The 20737-nt window shown below is 41.7% G+C and overlaps 1 protein-coding gene across 1 annotated transcript in view; it reads right to left on the bottom strand.

Annotated features, from left to right (window-relative positions):
* The window catches only part of gpat4 (glycerol-3-phosphate acyltransferase 4), a 110777-nt gene that overhangs the window by 42481 nt on the left and 47559 nt on the right, over positions 1 to 20737 (bottom strand). Inside the window, exons 6-8 of the mRNA XM_063056809.1 lie at positions 13798 to 13891; positions 11462 to 11577; positions 8447 to 8502 (exon numbers count right to left, since the gene is read on the bottom strand). Of these exons, the coding sequence (XP_062912879.1) occupies positions 8447 to 8502; positions 11462 to 11577; positions 13798 to 13891 (266 nt within the window). The remainder of the gene's footprint in view (positions 1 to 8446; positions 8503 to 11461; positions 11578 to 13797; positions 13892 to 20737) is intronic.

Below are 20737 nucleotides of genomic sequence, written 5' to 3'. Positions count from 1 at the left end.
CAAGACTAAGCAGACAAGGTGAAGGAGAATCCTAAGGGATTCTACAGCTATGTCAAGAGCTAAAGGATTGCAAGGGACAAAATTGGTCCTCTGGAACACCAGAATGGTAATCTCTGCATGGAGCCAAAAGAGATGGAGGAAGATCTTAAATACATTTTTTGCATCTGTATTTACTCAGGTGACAGACACAGTCTATAGAAGTGAGGCAAAACGTGGACTCTGTACAGACTACAGAGGAGGAGGTGTTTGCTGTCTTGAGGCAAATTAGAGTGAATAAATCACCAGGGCCTGACAAGGTGTTCCCTCGGACCCTGCGGGAGACAAGTGCAAAAACCCCTGGGGCCTTAGTCGAGATATTTAAATCATCCTTAGTGACAGGTGAGGTGCCAGGGGATTGGAAGATAGCCAATGTTGTTCCACTGTTTAACAAAGGCTCTAAAAATAAACTAGGAAATTATAGGCCGTCAAGCCTGACATCAGCAGTGGGTAAGTTATTGGAAGGTATTCTAAGGGACTGGATATATGACTATTTGGATAGACAACGACTGATTAAGGATAGTCAGTATGGCTTTGTGCGTGGTAGGTCATGTCTAAACAACCTTAAAGAATTTTGAGGAAGTTACTGTTGTAGTAGTTAATAGCAGTATTCTTATGCCACTCACACATGGGAGGAGTTCACATACTGTACAAGCAGAGTTATCAATAAAGTTCAGTTGAACATCCTGCCTGCTGGCGTGCTCTGCACTCTCCCTCATATCGAACACAACATGATGTCAGACATGGTTGATGGTGGATGAATTCAGGCTACAGACCAAAGGTGACCCTCGACAAGGAAGAATGCAGCAAGTCTATTCTTGTTCACATATATCTGTGGGAGGAACTTGTCAGTCTGGACTGCCTATGCTAGTTACTCTGAGGTTGAGCTAAGACCTGGCCAGGATTGCTAAACAACACCTTCGAGCTACACCCAAAAGTGGATACGTTGCAATAATCTGTGGGCCATTAGCCTGGGGAAGCGCAGAGACACAGATACAGCAGAGAAGACTTTTGGAATTCAAATAAATAAGAAATAAACAAACAGGAAAATGGGGCAAATACCTGTAGTACCTACATCTGTTTTCCTAATAAAGCCTCTGAGACATTTGATTTCTCCTAACTATGGATCTTTCAGAGATGGCTCAAACACTGAGAGATTTAGGGTTGCAAGACAGCTCACTCAGGATTCAGAAGAGCATCAAGTAAATACACTGATATATGGACAGCCATATCTACACCTGGTGTATCGAGCTGCAGCTCCTAAGGAACTGCCTTAGGGAACTGGAGTTGCAGCTCGATGGCCTTTGTCTGGTCAGGGAGAGTGAGGAGGTGATAGAAAGGAGTTATAGGCAGGTGGTCACACCGGGGCCACGGGAGACAGACAAGTGGGTAACAGTCAGGAAAGGGAAGGGGAAGAGTCAGGTAATAGAGAGTACCCCTGAACAATAAGTACTCCTGTTTGAGTACTGTTGGGGGATACAGCTTACCTGGGGGAAGCAACAGTGGCCGTGCCTCTGGCACAGAGTCTGGCCCTGTGGCTCAGAAGGGTAGGGAAAGGAAGAGGAAGGCAGTAGCGATAGGGAACTCTATAGTTAGGGGGTCAGACAGGCGATTCTGTGGACGCAGGAAAGAAACTGGGATGGTAGTTTGCCTCCCAGGTGCCAGGGTCCGGGATGTTTCAGATAGCATCCATGATATCCTGCAGTGGGAGGGGGAACAGCCAGAGGTCATGGTACATATTGGTACCAATGACATAGGTAAGAAAAGGGAAGAGGTCCTGAAAACAGACTACAGGGAGTTAGGAAGGAAGTTGAGAAGCAGGACCGCAAAGGTAATAACCTCGGGATTATTGCCTGTGCCATGTGACAGTGAGGAATAGAATGAGGTGGAGGATAAATGCGTGGCTGAGGGATTGGAGCAGGGGGTAGGGATTCAGATTCCTGGATCATTGGGACCTCTTTTGGGGCAGGTGTGACCTGTACAAAAAGGACAGATTGCACTTGAATCTCAGTATCCTGGTGGGGAGGTTTGCTAAGGCTGCTGGGGAGAGTTTAAACTAGAATTGTTGTGGGGTGGGAACCGAACTGAAGAGACTGGGGAAGAGGCGGTTGGCTCACAAATAGAGAAAGCTTGGAAACAGTGTGTGAGGGAGGATAGGCAGGTGATAGCGGAGGGACGCGCTCAGACCGATGGTTTGAGATGTGTCTATTTTAACGCAAGGAATATTGTGAACAAAGTGGATGAGCTTAGAATGTGGATCAGTACTTGGAGCTATGATGTGGTGGCCATTACAGAGACTTGGATGGCTCAGGGACAGGAATGGTTACTTCAAGTGCCGGGTTTTAGATTTTTCAGAAAGGACAGGGAGGGAGGCAAAACAGATGGGGGCCTGGCACTGTTGATCAGAGATAGTGTCACAGCTGCAGAAAAGGTGGACGTCATGGAGGGATTGTCTACGGAGTCTCTGTGGGTGGAAGTCAGGAACAGGAAGGGGTCAATAACTTTACTGGGTGTTTTTTATAGGCCACCCAATAGTAACAGGGATATCGAGGAGCAAATAGGGAAGCAGACCTTGGAAAGGTGTAATAATAACAGAATTGTCGTGATGGGAGATTTTAATTTCCCAAATATCGATTGGCATCTGCCTAAAGCAAGGGGTTTAGATGGGGTGGAGTTTGTTGGGTGTGTTCAGGAAGGTTTCTTGACACAATATGTAGATAAGCCTACAAGAGGAGAGACTGTATTTGATTTGGTATTGGGAAATGAACCTGGTCAGGTGTCAGATCTCTCAGTGGGAGAGCATTTTGGAGATAGTGATCATAATTCTATCTCCTTTACAATAGCATTGGAGAGAGATAGGAACAGACAAGTTAGAAAAGCGTTTAATTGGAATAAGGGGAATTATGAGGCTATCAGGCAGGAAATTGGAAGCTTAAATTGGGAACAGATGTTCTCAGGGAAAAGTACGGAAGGAATGTGGCAAATGTTCAGGGGATATTTGTGTGGAGTTCTGCATAGGTACGTTCCAATGAGACAGGGAAGTTATGGTAGGGTACAGGAACTGTGGTGTACAAAGGCTGTAATAAGTCTAGTCAAGAAGAAAAGAAAAGCATACAAAGGGTTCAGAGAGCTAGGTAATGTTAGAGATCTAGAAGATTATAAGGCTAACAGGAAGCAGTTTAAGAAGGAAATTAGGAGAGCCAGAAGGGGCCATGAGAAGGCCTTGGCAGGCAAGATTAAGGAAAATCCTAAGGCATTCTACAAGTACGTGAAGAGCAAGAGGATAAGACATAAAAGAATAGGACCTATCAAGTGTGACACTGGGAAAGTGTGTATGGAACCAGAGGAAATAGCAGAGGTACTTAATGAATACTTTACTTCAGTATTCATTATGGAAAAGGATCTTGGTGATTGTATTGATGACTTGCAGTGGACTGAAAAGCTTGAGCATGTAGACATTAAGAAAGAGGATGTGCTGGAGCTTTTGGAAAGCATCAAGTTGGGTAAGTCACCGGGACCGGATGAGATGTACCCAAGGCTACTGTGGGAGGTGAGGGAGGAGATTGCTGAGCCTCTGGCGATGATCTTTGCATCATCAATGGGGACGGGAGAGGTTCCGGAGGATTGGAGGGTTGCGGATGTTGTTCCTTGATTCAAGAAAGGGAGTAGAGATAGCCCAGTAAACTATAGACCAGTGCCTCTTACCTCAGTGGTTGGTAAGTTGATGGGAGAAGATCCTGAGGCAGGACTTATGGACATTTGGAGAGGCATAATATAATTAGGAATAGTCAGCATGGCTTTGTCAAGGGCAGATCCTGCCTTACGAGCCTGACTGAATTTTTTGAGGATGTGACTAAACACATTGATGAAGCAAGAGAGTAGATGTAGTGTATATGGATTTCAGCAAGGCATTTGATAAGGTACCCCATGCAAGGCTTATTGAGGAAGTAAGGAGGCATGGAATCCAAGGGGACATTGCTTTGTGGATCCAGAACTGGCTTGCCCACAGAAGGCAAAGGGTGGTTACAGACAGGAGGTCAGTGACCAGTGGTGTGCCTCAGGGATCTGTTCTGGGACCCTTACACTTCGTGATTTTTATAAATGACCTGGATGAGGAAGTGGAGGGATGGGTTAGTAAGTTTGCTGATGACACAAAGGTTGGAGGTGTTGTGGATAGTGTGGAGGGCTGTCAGAGGTTACAGCGGGACATTGATAGGATGTAAAACTGGGCTAAGAAGTGGCAGATGGAGTTCAATCCAGGTAAGTGTGAAATGGTTCATTTTGGTAAGTCAAATATGATGGCAGAATATAGTATCTAATATATTATCAGAATATAAGATTCTTAGCAGTGTGGAGGATCAGAGGGATCTTGGGATCCGAGTCCACAGGACGCTCAAAGCAGCTGCGCAGGTTGACTCTGTGGTTAAGAAGGCATATGGTGCAATTGGCCTTCATCAATCGTCGAATTGAATTTAGGAGCTGAGAGGTAATGTTGCAGCTATATAGGACCCTGGTCAGACCCCACTTGGAGTACTGTGCTCAGTTCTTGGTCGCCTCACTACAGGAAGGATGTGGAAACCATAGAAAGGGTGCAGAGGAGATTTACAAGGATGTTGCCTGGATTGGGGAGCATGCCTTCTGAAAACAGGTTGAGTGAATGTGGCCTTTTCTCTTTGGAGCGACAGAGGATGAGAGGTGACCTGATAGAGGTGTATAAGATAGTGAGAGGCATTGATCGTGTGGATAGTCAGAAGCTTTTTCCCAGGGCTGAAATAGTTGCCACAAGAGGACACAGGTTTAAGGTGCTGGAGAGTAAACAGAGATGTCAGGGGTAAGTTTTTTTAGGGGTAAGTGGTGGGTGCATAGAATGGGCTGCCAGCAATGGTGGCGGAGGCAGATACAATAGGGTCTTTAAGAGAGTTTTGGGTAGGTACATGGAGCTTAGAAAAATAGAGGGCTATGGGCAAGCCTAGTAATTTCAAAGGTAGGGACATGTTAGGCACAACTTTGTGGGCTGAAGGGCCTATATTGTGCTGTAGGCTTTCTATGTTTCTATACTGCACAGGTGACAATGGCGATGACATCATGGGTGGATTAGGACTGACAGATGCTCAGAAAAAGGAGTGCAAAACAGTGCAGGACAAATTCAAATAATATTCTACAGGAAACCAAAATATGATATATGAGAGGGCAAAGTTCAATTCCATAAAACAGGAGCCAGATTGAAGTCTGAATCTGAGAGGTGAGCTCATTAGAGACAGGATTGTTGTCAGACTACTAGACATCAAATTGTCACAGAGATTTCAGTTGGATGCAAATCATTACCATATGGCAAGTGTCCATTTCACATCAAAGATCCCCGTCCAGCAAAAGAAGTGAAATGCCACCAATGCGATAGAGTTGGCCATTATAAAAGCCAGTGTCACTCAAAAAGAGTTCTTCAGGAGGTCAAAGAAGACCATGATTCAGACAAAGAGAGAGCATTCCTTGGGGCTCTAGATTCAAATAGACAAGGCTGGTGTACCACAGTTCAGTTGCAAAATAATACAATGAACTACAAAATGGACACTGGGCCAGATGTCACAGCCATCTCGGAATGTCTGTTCATAAAACTGGAGAAGAAAACAGGCATTATGCTAAACCCAAGGAAAGTGCTCACTGGGCCAAGGAACATAAGTCCAGTATGAAGCTGCAGTGCACAGCAATCTTTTAAAAAAAAGCATATCATTGCCCATAAGGACTTTGCAAACCATCACTTAGAAGATACTGCAAAGATGTGGAAGAAGGTCTTGCAGTTGGATAGGACTAAAATGGAACTTTTTGGCCTTAACATTAAGTGGTATATGTCACATAAATCTAATACTGCACATCTGTCAGGTAACACCAAGTATGATGGAGGTAGCATTATGCTATAGGGATGCTTTTTCAACAGCAGGGCCTGAAAATCTGGTCAGGATTGATGTGAGATGAGTGCTGCTAAATACAGAAAGATCCTGCATAAAATTCTGCTAGCCTCTGCCAAAAAACTTAAACTGGGAAGGGAATTCATCTTTCAGCAGGACAACGACCCAAAGCACACTGCCAGAGCAACCACGGAGTGGCTTCAAATGAAGAAAATTGATGTCTTTGTGTGGCCCAGTCAGTCCTGACCTTTACCTAATCGAACATCCTTGGCAAGATTTCAAGATTGCTGTCCACCGCCGCTCCCTAACTAACCTGACTTAGAGGCTGAGAGTTGTTTTTTTGCAACTGTACAGAGTGGCTGCACCTCACCTAAATGCATTTTGAACAGAAGGCAGAGATAATCATTTTGCAAAGTTTGGGGAAATGTTCACAGTAAATTTATAATCAAATTACATATATGTCACCATATACAACTCTGAGACACATTTTCCTGTGGGCATACTCAATAATTCCAAGAACCATAATAGAATCAATGAAAGACCGCATCCAAAAAGGAGGGGGGGGGGGCGAGGGGCAAACAACAAACTGTGCAAATATAAGAGAGATAATAATAATAAATAAATAAGCAAAAAATATAAAGAATACAAGATGAAGAGTCCTTGAATGAATGTGTGGGAAATTTTAAAAGGGTTGAAATTATAAGAAACACCAGCAGAGGAATCTAAAGCACAAGTTTGAAAACAGAAGAGGCAAAAGAATCATATCTGGCATTACAGGAATGCAGGAAGTCTCATTCCTAAAATGTTTCTTCTAAGTTGCTATCTAGAGTGCAATACAGCTACTTTAAAGCAAGCTTATTAACTAGACCAAATTATGATTAAAATTACACGTCCTATTGAGAAACAGTATCTGAATACATTACAGTGGACGTAGCACAGCTAGTTATGCATCATACTTGTATGAGATGGATCACTTTGTTCCACAGGAATATCTGAAGTAGAGACCTCTAGTTGACATGTATATATATTTCATAGGCAAGGATGAAGCCCATGCTTTGGACATGGTGATGTCTCAGGACGTGAGGAAATTATCTTAATTCTAACCCTGCTTTTGCTTACTTTTTATGTATCTTTAAAAAAAAACTCCTGGAACTTGCTTTTATATTAATGGATGGGTCACCCTATTTCATCTTTTTCTCCCTTATAGGCTTTCCAGCTGTCCTCTGTTGGCTGTCAAAGACTTCCCACTAATCTATGCCATATTGTATGCCTTCTCTTTTGCTTTTATGTTGTCCCTGACTTCCCATCATCCACAGTTGCCATATCCTCACCCTAGTGTGCTTCTTCGGGATGAAATTTTGCTGCGTTTCCCGAATTACTCCCAGGAATTGCTGCTCCACCCTCTTCACTTCTAGAATCCTCTGGCCAACCTTTCCATATCTCTGTAGTTTACCTTTGCTGAACTGTAATACTGTAACTTCAGATTTCAGTCTCTCTCTCAAACCAAATCCAAAGATTTCCTTCACCTTAAGCTCCCAGATCAAGTCTGCTTGTTACACAACACCAAACACTGCCTGTTCCTAGTGGGCAGGCTGCTCTAAAAACCCACAAATACCTTTCTTTGTGGTCCACTGATCTTCACAGTCTACCTACAGACTGAAGTTACCCTAGACCACTGCAATATTGCCTTACATGCCTTTTCTATCTCCTAGTGTATTTTGTATCCCATATCCTGATCACTATTCAGAGGTCTGTACATAACTCCCATTAGGGTCTATTATCAATGCAGCTTCTCAACTCTACCCACCTGAGAAGGTGAGAGCAGGATAGAAAATGGCAACAAAGTAATTCTTTGAATAGGACTGAGATAGATCTAATCCACAGAGACCGGTGGAGCTCCAAACAAATGAGATGTGGCCTCCTGAAACACAAGACTTCGATGGAGCATTACAGCGCAGAATGATTCTCCTTCGTAAGGGAAACAAGGAAAAAGACAGCATTTTACTTTAGGGGTCTCCCATCTGAAAGATGAGGAGGACCTTATTGTCTCAGAGGAGTACAAAATCTTTAGCATTCTCTAACCCAAGGAGTCATTGATGCTGAGTCCGTATATATTGAAGGCCGAGCAGACTTTTTGACTGTACTGGTATCAAAGGTTATGGGAAGGAGACAGGACAGCAGAATTGAAGTCAAGATTTTATTAGCAATGATCTGATTGTTTAATGGAGTAGGTTAGAGACATTATAGCCTGCTCCTGCTCCTATTTCTTATGTTCCTAAGGTTTCGATAGCTCTGTCCGAGCACTGAACAAAAATTAATCCTGAGGGACTTCTAGCTCATAAAGCTCAGCTAAACAGGACCCTCAGCAACTGACTCATTGGCTTAATTTCAATATATTCCACCTCCTATCTCATTAAATTTTGTTCTCCATAACGCACATAAGAAGTTGTTTATAATTACATGGAATGACTGTTTGTTCTTATTCTACTTTAACAGCCTTCACTTACCTTCTGGGAATATCAAAATTGGAAGTTTAACCTGGTCTCTTACATGGTCACTCAGTCTGCAGAGAAAAAAAAAACAGAATTGGGCAAAAGAAAGAAAAAAATTGCAAATATAAAATTTTTATTGGCTCTCTCATACTCTCTTTGAGGGCATAGAGTAATTTTCTATGACTCTATGCACAGAAACAAGCCCTTTGGCCCATTTAGTTCATGACAAACTATTTCAACTGCTTGATCCAATCAACCTACACCAGGACTCCAGCCTCCCATACCCCTACCAATCATGTACCTATCAAAACTTCTCTTAATTGTTGAAATCTAGCTTGTATGCACACCACCTGTGCTGGAAGCTCATTCCACATTCTCACAACCATCTGAGTGAAGAAGTTTCCCCTTAAACTTTTCATCTTTCACCCTTAACCCACAACCTCTGGTTGTAGTCCCAGAGGTATAACTCCTCAGGTCCTCCTCCAGACACCGCAACATCCTTGTAAAGTTTTTCTGGACTCTTTCAAACTTACTTACATTTTTCCTGTAGGTAGGTGACCAACACTGCACACTATACTCCAAATTAGACCTCACCAAAGTCTTATACAACTTCAGCATAACATCCCAACTCCTGTATTCAATACACTGATTTATGAAGGCCAATGTGCCAAAAGCTTTCCTTATGACCCTATTCACTTGAGATACCACTTACACTGAATTATGGACCTGTATTCCCAGATCCCTTTCATCTACCACTCCTCAGTGCCCTACCATTCACTATGTAAAACCAACCCTGGTTGGTCCTACCGAAATGCAACACCTCACATTTGTCTGCATTAAATTCCACCTGCCATTTTTCCAGCTGTTCCAGATCTATGCAAGCCATGATAGCCTTCCTCACTGTCCACTACACCCCCTAATCTTGGTGTCATCCACAAATTTGCTGATCCAGTTAACCACATATCATCCAGACTGTTGATTTAGATGGCAGACAATAATGGGCTCAGCACTGATCACTGAAGCACTCCACTAGTCATAGGCCTCCAGTCAGAGAAGCTTCTCCCACAAGGCCAATGAATTTAATACTTCACCTTGAATGCTAAGTGACTAAACCTCCTTGACCAACTTTGTCAACTGCCTTACATGTCCATGTAGACAACATCCACTGCCTTGCCTCCATCCACTTCCCTGGTAACTTCCTCAAAAAACTCTCAAAGATTGGTTAGACATGACATATCATGCATGAAGCCATGCTGACCATCTTTAATCAGTCTATGTCTATCCAAATACTTATATACCTGGTCCCTCAGAATACCATCGAAAAACTTTTCCACTACTGATGTCAGGCGTATAATTTCCTGCTTAATTTTTACACCTTTTTTTGAACAGTGGAACACTGTTGGCTATCCTCCAGTCCTCTTGTACCTCACCTGTTGCTAAGGATGATTTAAATATCTCTGCTGGAACTTCTGTAATTTTTGCACTTGCAGGGTTGGAGTGTACACTTTGTCAGGCCTGGAGTATCCACTTCGGTAGGACCAACTGAGAATGAGCTGCAAGCACACATGTGAGCTCGATCTCAATGTTTAAGAGAAGTTTGGGTAGGTACATGGATGGTAGGGGTATTGAGGGCCATGGTCCCGGTGCAGGTCGATGGGAAAACGTTTTCGGCATGGACTAGATGGCCCAAAGAGCCTGCTTCTGTGCTGTACTTCTCTATGACTCTAATTTGCCTCAGGACAGCAAACACCTCCTCTTCTGTAATCTGTATAGGGTTCATGAAGTTGATGTGGCATTACCTCACTTCTATAGACCCCGTGTCCATCTCCTGAGTAAATACACATGCAAAAAATTTATTTAAGATCTCCCCCATCTTCTTGTGCTTCAACACATGGTGATCTTCCAGAAGACCAATTTTGTCCCTTGCAATCCCTTTGCTCTTAACATATTTGTCGAAGTCCTTAGGATTCTTCTTTACCTTGTCCGCTGGACAACCTCGTATCTTCTTTTAGCCCTCCTGATTTCTTTCTTACGTGTTCTTTTGCATTTCTTACATTCCATAAGCACCTCATTTGTCCCGATCTGCTATGCATTCCCCCCCCCACCCCCCTTAACCAGGGCCTCAATATCTCTTGAAAACCAAAGTTTCCTGCATCTGTTATCTTTAACTTTTATTCTGGCAGGCACCTACTAACTTTGTACTCCCAAAGTTTTACTTTTAAAGACTTCTCACTTACCAAATACACCTTTTCCAGAAAACAGACTGTCCCTACCCATAACTGCCAGATCATTTCTGATCCCATCAAACTGGCCTTTCTCCAATTTGGATCTCAACCCACGGACCAGACCTATCTTTTTGCATATTTACTTTGAAACTAATGGCAATGTGATCACTAGATGCAAAGTGTTTCCCTACACGAACTTCTGTCACCTATCTTATCTCATTCCCTAATAGAAGATCAAGTACTGCACACTCTCTTGTTTGGACTTCTACGTAATGATTAAGGAAACTTTCCTGAACGCACTTGACAAACTCTATTCTATTCAGTCCTTTTGCAGTATGAGAGTGCCAGTTAAAATGTGGAAAGTTAAAATGACATAGTACAACAATCTATGTTTCTTGCAACAGTCTGTGATTGCTCTGCACATTTGTTCCTCTAAATCCCGTAGGTGGTCTCTAACATAGCCCTATTAACGTGGTTACACCTTTCTTAATTTCTCAGTTCCACCCATAACGCCTCACTAAAGAGTTCTTCAGTCCATCTTGACTGAGCACTGCAATGACATTTTCCCTGACTAGTAACACCATCCCTCCTCCTTTAATTCTTCACACTCTGTTGAGTCTAAAACAAGATCAATTGGATCTTGGAGCCACTAAAAAGACAGTGAATTTTGTAGATAGCTAATCCTTTTGGACTAACAGGAAACATTATTTGATTTAACACAGTTAAAATTAAGTATGTTGTGGCAACTTACAAATAAGTTGGACGGTAAATCTAAAGGACTGAAAAGTTGCCAAATACTCCTCACCTTCTTGCAACTAGATTGCGATCTCTGACTTCTGATCTCTCAAACCAGATATGAGGACAAGCCTTGACCATGGCTCTCTGAATGACACCCATCAGCCCACCGTGAATCTGCCCAACCTGTTTAAACAAAATCCAGTCACACACAGGGTTAGGAAAGGGCTCATTTCTTCAGGTAACAAGTTCTATTTATCTGACTAGAAGAGTGATTACTTTTTCTCTTCCTTTCCCAACCTATTATAGATTTTTCTGACAAGTAAAGAAAATCATCTTTATCTTCAGATTGCTTATTGTTTTAGGGAAAGGAGAAGCAACACTGCTTATGTGAAGGGAATGAGAATTTTAGAACGCAGAGTAAATTGTTATATTTACAGTATGTCTCGCACTTCAAAAAGGATACAGTAATTCGTTCTGCATTAACTTGCAGGGAACTACAATTATCATGACATCCAGCAGCACCCCACAAGAAGAATTACAATACAAAAGTTGCTTATTTTGATAGTATTGGTATAGGCAGATCTACAAATGCTGTCAGGAGCACTCAAGATACTCAGTTAGCAATACATATATTTTAGTAACATTCCAGGTTCTTTGCATACATCCAGTTCATGTGTTCAAATTTCCTATCTCCTGCCCAAGAGTGGAAATTCTGATTCAGCCAAGCTGATTTTAGTGCCATGAAAAACCATGAAGTGGTCAACTAAACTTCAGAAATCTACTGGATGTATTCTAGACAAAGTAGTAATAGAAAGAAAGGTGACACTGAAAATGAATAAATGCAAAAGATTTGCCATATACAGTGGAATGCAAAAGTTTGGGCACCCCTGGTCAAAATTTCTGTTTCTGTGAATAGCTGAGTAAAAGATGACCTGATTTTTAAAGGCATTAAGTTAAAGATGACACATTTCTTTAATATTTTAAGCAAGATTACTTTTTTATTTCCATCTTTTACAGTTTCAAAATAACAAAAAAGGAAAAGGGTCTGAAGCAAAAGTTCGGGCACCCTGCATGATCAGTACTTAGTAACACCCCCTTTGGCAAGTATCACAGCTCGTAAATGCTTTCTGTAGGTTTCAGGAGTCAGGGTATTTATAAACCTTTGAAATTTGCAACACCTGGCCTTTCCTAACGATGACTGTGAACAAACCATAGCCCTAACAAGCTAATTAAGGTCTGAGACCTTGGTAAGAGTTATATGTGAGCTCAAATCTCTTGGGGTACCCAAACTTTTGCATGGTGTTCCTTTCCTTTTTTCACTCTAAAATGTACAAAACAAAAATAATACTTATCTTGCTTAAAATGTTGAAAAGAATGTTTCATCTTTAACTTTATGATTTTTGGAGATCAGTTCATCTTCTACTCACTTATCACACAGTAATTCACAGTAACAGAAATTTTGACCAGGGTGCCCAAACTTTTGCATGCCACTGTATACCGTATGTTGTGGATGTCCACTCTAGTCTTATCCTCTGTCCTTTCTGAAACTCACACAGAATTAAGTGCGAACCACTTCACAGCTAGAGTTAGATGCTATTCATTTTCTGAGCACCTTTAAAATTATACTTTAAAAAAAACTGAAGAAAATTTGCTGAACAATTTTAAAAAAATGTTCATCACACTCAAACTCAAATGTTGCTCTAATAGTGTTGCGCTAACCACTACATTATCATGGAGCCCTTAAAACCCGTAAGGCTAATTAGTGTTTTTAAATAAAGGAATAGAACATAAAAGTAATAGCTAATCATCTTAAAACCTCTTTAATCTGGAGGTTCCAAAGAGAAGCTTTTCTCATCCAGACAGTGGTTGTGATCTGGAAAGCACTGCCCAAGAAGGTGGAGGAGGCAAGTTGTTTCAACATTTAAAAAGTACATTTTTGTGTGAACATTGCGATTATCACAGCATAAAAGACCAAGTTGCGGTAAACAGAACTACGAAAGAACAGTATTTATGGTCATTATGGTCATGGTTGGCTAAACAGCTTTCTTCTGTGCCTTATGAATCTATAATCATAAATTTTAAATAATTGGAAGTAAGATTGACAAGGCTTTATTTAAAGTTGTCAGAATATGGAATGCTTAATCTGAGTTAGAATTTGATTCTGAAAACAATTTGAAACCCACTTGGTTCAAGAGCCAGCAATGAGTTAATATGCTTTTATTCAGTTTACTGACAAAGGCTGGTATGCACTATGTAGACCATTTGCTGAGCAATATAAGAATATGATAGATTGAAGATGACAATATCTAGAAACAAAATGGCTAGTTTTAGAATCCAAGGTACATGGCATTATTTACATCTATTCAGCTTTTTACATGGATCTGCACATAGAGAATTACTCACCATAGCGTAGAAGCCATCACTAGCCAGAATGATGACATCAATTGGAGAAGTATGATTTGCAACACATATACCTCCATTTTTGGGTCTGTTTTCACTGTCAAGGAAATACACAAATATCAACACAATCACTGGAAAGCTCAGTGTCTGCAGGTCTGTGTAATATCTTGCTGGCTTAAACACTGTAGCCAGCCCCTTCTATTTCACATACAGGCTGGGATAAATGTTTATTGTTTATCAGTCTTTTAGTCTTCCTCTGATCCAGCAATTTCCCACAGCACATCAGTCCAGCATCTTTCTCCCAGCAATCTCACCTTTTCTTTCCCGTCCACTAACTATAAAACAACTCTGCTTCGTATTCATTACATATAGAAATGCACCTGGGAAAAGCTTCAGAGAACAACAGATGGCAAATGGCCAGAAGCAACAACAGATATCTCGAAAAAATTAAGACAAGTAAGGAGTTGGAGAATTGTAAAGGACATTGACGAGGTGGTATTAGGAGCTGTTACTGATTTATTTTTGGGATCTGGACATTCCTGGTTAGACCACCATCTATTACCCACCTCTAAGTGCCCTTGAGATATTGTTATAGAGCTGCCTTGTTCAACTGCTGTGGTCTTCCAGTGAAAATATGCCTGTCATGCTGTTGGGAATGGACTTCTAGGATTTAGATCCAGCAACTAAGAATAGCAATGTTTCCACGTCAGAATAGTGCACAACTTGGAATACAATATTCGGGTGGCATTCCCATTCTCCTGCTGCCCACGTCCTTTTTCTTTAGCATTGGACCCTTTGGTTTGGGAGGTGTAATCAAGGTGGCTTGGGTAAGCAACTGCAGTACATTTTATACATGCTACACACTGCAGTCACAATGTGCTGGTAGTAAATGTTGAGTGGTTTTGTGAGCTATCAATTGAGTGGGCTCCTTTGTCATAATAGTGTCTAACTTTTCAAGTACTATTGAAGCTATATTCATTCAGCCAAATCGAGAGTGTTCCATCATGTTCCTGCCTTGTGTCTTACATATAGTGGAAGGACTTTGGAGGGTCAGGTGAGTCATTTTTGACCTGCCCTTGTAGCCACTATATTGTTGTGGCTGATCCAGAGTTTCTGGTTAATGGCAATCTCCAGAACTTTGAGGGTACGGTATTTTGATATTAATACCATTGAATATCAAAGTGGTCAGACTTTTTTCCCAGTAGGAGATAGCCATTGCCTAACACTTTTGGGTATAAATGTTACTTATCAGTTCATGCTGATGGAGTTTAGATCTTGTATGCAAGGATGGATCACTATTTGGTGAGGAGTTGCAGATGGAATTGAATACAGAACAGCCAATGAATATCCTGTGTCACCAATGACACAGCTCAAGCTGGTTGGTCTTAGATACTGCCCTCAAGAATTGCAGCAGTGATGTCCTAAGGCAGGACTTCCTCATGATTTCCCTGTGTACAACATACAACTCTAATAAACAGAGTCCTTCCCCCAGGTGCCCATAATTTCAGATTTATTCCAACCTCCTCCCCACCCCGATGTCACAATTGGTTGAATATTCCTTTGTTGTCAACAGTAGTCACACTTGTGTCATCTCTGGAATTCAACTCTGCCATTGAGGTAAAGAAGCAAAATGCAAAGTACACCCCTGTGAACTATTTCTTTAGTGAGTAAATGGCACCTGATGAAGCTATCTTTGGCACCTGACATCACTCTACTGGTGACTGAAAGATGTGTTCTCTTTCTTGATATCACACTGTACCTGGGCAATATTCCACACTGTCAAGTATAATCCAATGCTGTAATTGTGTGGAACAGCTTGGCTGAAGCACACTCAAGCGAACAACTTCAATACAGTACAATATCAAGGTGCTACCACTACAGGCCTTCCAACTGCCAGCTGGAGATGTATCATAGAATAATACAAAACAGCATTGTTGTAATGGATGATGCAAACTTGCCCAGTATAAACAGGGACTCCCATAGTGCCAACGACATAGATGGGGTAGACTTTGGTAGATACATCCTAGCAGGATTCTTGAAACAATATACAGATATTCCACCAAGGGAAGGGGCCATACTACAGTTGAAATGGTGAATGAGCCTGGCCCGGTGATTGAAGTTTTAGAGGGGGTGGAATTTGCAAACAGTGATCATAATTCTGTGAGCTTTAGGACAGTTATGGATTAAGATATGACTGGATCTTGGATAAAAGTACTAAACTGGGAGAAGTCTAATTACTATAGTATCAGGCAGGAACTGAGGATTGTAGTTTGGAATATCTATTTAAGGATAAATTTGCATCTGACATGTGGGAAGCAATTTAAAGGTTAGCTGGTTAGAGTTCAGGACAGTGTTTTCTGTGAGAATGAAAGCATGGCAAGGTCCAGGATCCTTGGAAGACAAAAAAGATATTTGAAGTTTTGTCAGAAAGGGAAAAGCAGCATATTTTCAGGCTTAGGAAATTAAAGCAGCAAAGAACTTAAACAAGAATCAGGAGGGCTAAATGAGGCCATGAAATAGTAGAATTAAGGAGAATCCCACAGCAATTTATAAGCAGCAAGAAGGTAGCTAGGGAATGAATAGGTCCACTCAAGGACAAAAGTGGGAATTTAAATGTGAAGGTTGAGGAAGTGGGCGAGTTCCTAAATAATTAGTTTGCTTTAGTTCACCAAAGGGCATAGATACTGGTGAGATTCTTAAGCACATCTGTATCAGAAGGATGTTTCAATTAACTGGAGGTGCTTGGAATGTGCTGCCAGGGGAGGTGGTAAAAACAGTTACAATAGCAACGTTTTTGAGAGGTATTTAAACATACACACATGAACAGGCAGCACATTAGAATAGAGGACAATCCAGACCACATGCAAGCAAACGAGATGTTGCGCTGTGGTCATGGTTGGTTCAGACATGGTGGACCTGTTCATGTGCTATACCGTTCTATGTTCTCGCAGATACTGCATGTTGTCTGCTATATCCAGTGTCTCAGCTTTTTACTGATATCAAATGAACTGATTCAAATTGGCTGAATATAGGTTCCTATAGGGGTGAGGATCTCAGCAGGATGCTCAGGTGGATCTTCTCAACAAAGCTTGCTAAATATGGTGTCTTTTTTTCCCCCATAAAATACTCTGCAGCTTTGGCACTTGTACTGGGATTGGACACAATGGGAGAGGTCAAAGTCCTTGAAGCTTCCTGCTCATCCCAACGGTTGCTAATTATCCACCATTCACACGATGTGGCAGGGATGCAAAACTTGAACCCGATCTGTTGGTAGTGTTAATTCTATCTCACACTGCCTTTTTGTTTAGCATGTTTAGTTATGCCTGCTGGGCACATGTAATTCTGTACTCCTTATTTATCCCTGGCTTGATAGTACTGCAGAATTTGTACATGTCAGATCACAAGGTTGTATTGTGATGGTGTACCTTTCTTTTCCTGATGGTAATTCACAGCACCTCTCGGATGCTCAGTTTTAAGCTGCTGATGTGTTCACCTCATTTAGCGCAACCATACTTTTATACAACATATAAAGCATGTCCTCAGTATGAATACAGGGCTTTGTGTGGCAATCACTGGAAAAGAAAGTAACCATAGGAGGACACCACCACAAAAGGTTCATAGGGGTGGAAACGACAAAGGTAGTAGAGAGATCTGAAGAGCAAGAATCTTAAGAAACAAAGATTATTGAGATACAAATAAATTTAGGTGACTAGAACCAGTTTCCTGAGCAACTTTCAGAAGGATGTCAAGAGAGGTAACATATCAGTCCAAGATTTTGAAAGAGACCACTAACATAAGACATTAATATTTTTGCAATTCATCGATTCAGACTGACCTGCCAAGCATTGCTGGGATTTTCTGTGTTAAAAATACACATGGGCTAAGATGTTAACTGTCCTGTGCTATCACCAGTGGGATCATCAGTTGATCTGCTACCTGTTTCAGGAGTTTAATACAGGTGGTAAACAATCCTCATTTTACAGGTTCTCAGTATCATCCATTGTGTTTGTGGGATGTAATGCGCACCATTTAACAAAGCATTTCTAATAGAACAATACAGCACAGTACAGGCCCTTTGGCCCACAATATTGGGCTGACCTTTTAACCTACTCTAAGATCAATCTAGTTGTTCCTCTCACATAGCCTTCCATTTTTTGTTCATCCCACCTAAGAATTTATCTCAAACTCCACCCCAGACAGCAGGTTCCATGCACCTACCACTCTGTAAAAAAAACCTACCTTTGACATCCCCCTATATTTTTTTCCAAACACCTTAGAGTTTTGCCCCTTATATAACTTATTTTCACCCTGGGGAAAAGTCTGGCTGTGCACTCAATTTATGCCTTTTATCATCTTGAATGACCTCTATCAAATCACCTCTCATCTTCCTTCCCTCCAAGAGAAAAGCCCTAACTTGCTCTCTAATCCAGACAGCACCCTGGTAAATCTCCTCTGTTCCCCCTCTGAAGCTTCCACATCCTACCTATAATGAGGTGACCAGAAATGAACACAATACTCCAAGTGTGGTCTAACCAGAATTTTACAGAGCTGCAACATTACCTCTTGGCTCTTGAACTCAACTAATGAAGTCCTGCACACCATACACCTTCTAAACCACCCTATCAACTTGCACTACAACCTTGAGGAATCTATGGATGTGGACTCCAAGATCCATCTGTGATTTAGACAATGGAATTGATGGCTTTGTGGCAAAGTTTGCAGATGATACAAAGATAGGTGGAGAAGTAGGTACTGCTGAGGAAGCAATGCGATTGCATCAGGACTTAGGCAAATTGGAAGAATGCGCAAAAAAAATGGCAGAAGGAAGTGTTGGGAAATGTATGATATGCATTTTAATAAAAAGGAATAATGCAGACTATTATCTAAATGGGGAGAAGGTTCAAACATCAGAGGTCCAGAGTGACTTAGGAGTCCTCGTGCAAGACTCCCAGAAGGTTAATTTACAGGTTGAGTCTGTGGTAAAGGCAGCAAATGTAATGTTGGCATTTATTTCAAAGGGAACAGAACATAAAAGCAAGGAGATAATGCTAAGCCTTTATAAGACACTGGTCAGGCCTCACTTGGAGTATTGTCAACAGTTTTGGGCTCCATATCTCAGAAAGGATGTGTTGTCATTGGAGAGAGTCCAGAGGAGGTTCACGAGCATGATTCTGGAAACGAAGGGGTTAACATATGAGGAGCATTTGGCAGTTTTGGGCCTGTACTGACTGGAATTTAGAAAAATGTGTGGGGATTTCATTGAAACCTACCGAATGTTGATAAAACTAGATAAGGTGGATGTGGAAAGGATGTTTCCTCTGATGGGAATATCCAGAGCTAGAGGACACAGCCTCAGAATTGAGGGGCAACCCTTCAGAACAGAGGTAAGGAAGATTTTTTTTTAAGTCAGAGAGCAGTAAATCTGTGCAGTGTTCTGCCACAGACTATGGTAGAGGCCAAACCCGTGTACATATTTAAGGCGGAAGTTGATTGTTTCTTCCTCGGTCAGGGTATCAAAAGATATCAGGGTCAAGTGGGATCCAGGATCAGCCATGATGGAATGGCAGGGCAGACTCAAAGGGCTGAATGGCCTAATTCTGCTCCGATGTCTTATGCTTTATGCCTTCTGTGGGCAAGCCAATTCTGAATCCACACAGCCAAGAAAACCTGGAACCCATGCCTCCTTGCTTTCTGAATGAGCCTACCATAGGGAACCTTGTCGAATGCCTTACTAAAATTCATACACACCATATATAGAGATCTGCCTTTGTCAATTTGTTTTGTCACTTCTTCAAAGAATTCAATCAGGTTAGTGAGGCAAGACCTGCCTCCCACTAAACCATGCTCACTATCCCTAATCAAACAATGTTTCTCAAAATCCTGTCTCTAAGAATTCTCTTCAAGTTTTCCCACCACTTGCTGATCTATAATTCCCAAGAGTTTCCTATATCTTTCTTGAACAAAGGAATGACATTTGCTACCCTTCAACCATTTCGTACTGCTCCTGTGACCAGTGAGGGCACAAAGGTCATCGCCAAAAGCTCAGCAATCTCCTCTTCCCTCAATTTCCATAGTAAACTGGAGTATATCCCAAAGAGCCCTGGGGACTTATCCTAACATTTTTCAAAAGTTCCAACATGTTCTCTTTCTTAACATCAACATGTTTCAGCACATCAGACTGTTCTATACTGACTTCACATTTGTTAAAGTTACTTCTCACTGGTGAATACTAAAGCACAGTATACATTAAGGACCTCCTCTACCTCTTCTGACTCCAGGTATGTTTCCAATTTTGACCCTAATTAGTCCTAGCCTCACTCAAGTAATTCTCATGTTCTTCATGTACATGTAGCTCTTCTAAGTCCATTTTTAAGGTCCTCCCTAGCTACCTTGCAACTCTCTGGAGCTCTGCATGATCCCTGCTTCCTAAGCCTTAAGTATGCTTCCTTCTTCCACTTGACTAGATGTTCCAGATCTCATCAGCTATGGTTCCTTCACCCTACCATCATTTTCCTGTCTCAATCCACAACCCCGAGCAAGCGTTTTCAAAACAACCTCCTCATTTCTGCTTCCGAGTACATCCGTTTCCAATTTACAGTTCAAGTTCCTGCCCAATAGCAAAATAGTTCACTGTCCGCCAATAAAACCTGTTCCTATCTTATCCAAGGTAATGGTGAAAGTGGGGAGCTGCAGTCACTCTCTCCATAAGCCTCAGAGATCTGACTACTGACCTGGTTCATTGCCTTACACCAGATTTACTATGGCCCCTCATCTAGCCACCCTACCTACATATTGCACCAGCAATCCGTCCTGGACACATCTGACAAATTCTGCTCCATCTAAATCTTTTGCACTAATGAGATGCCAGTCAATATTAGGAAAGTTGAAGCCATCAATGACAACAACCCTGCTTTTTGTAGCTTTCCAAAATCTGCCTCCTGAT

This window comes from Mobula hypostoma, chromosome 8 (genome assembly GCF_963921235.1).
Source record: "Mobula hypostoma chromosome 8, sMobHyp1.1, whole genome shotgun sequence".
In the NCBI taxonomy this organism is placed as follows: Eukaryota; Metazoa; Chordata; class Chondrichthyes; order Myliobatiformes; family Myliobatidae; genus Mobula; species Mobula hypostoma.
The sequence above is the reverse complement of the archived record's forward strand: the minus strand, read 5'-3'. Positions and strand labels throughout refer to the sequence as shown.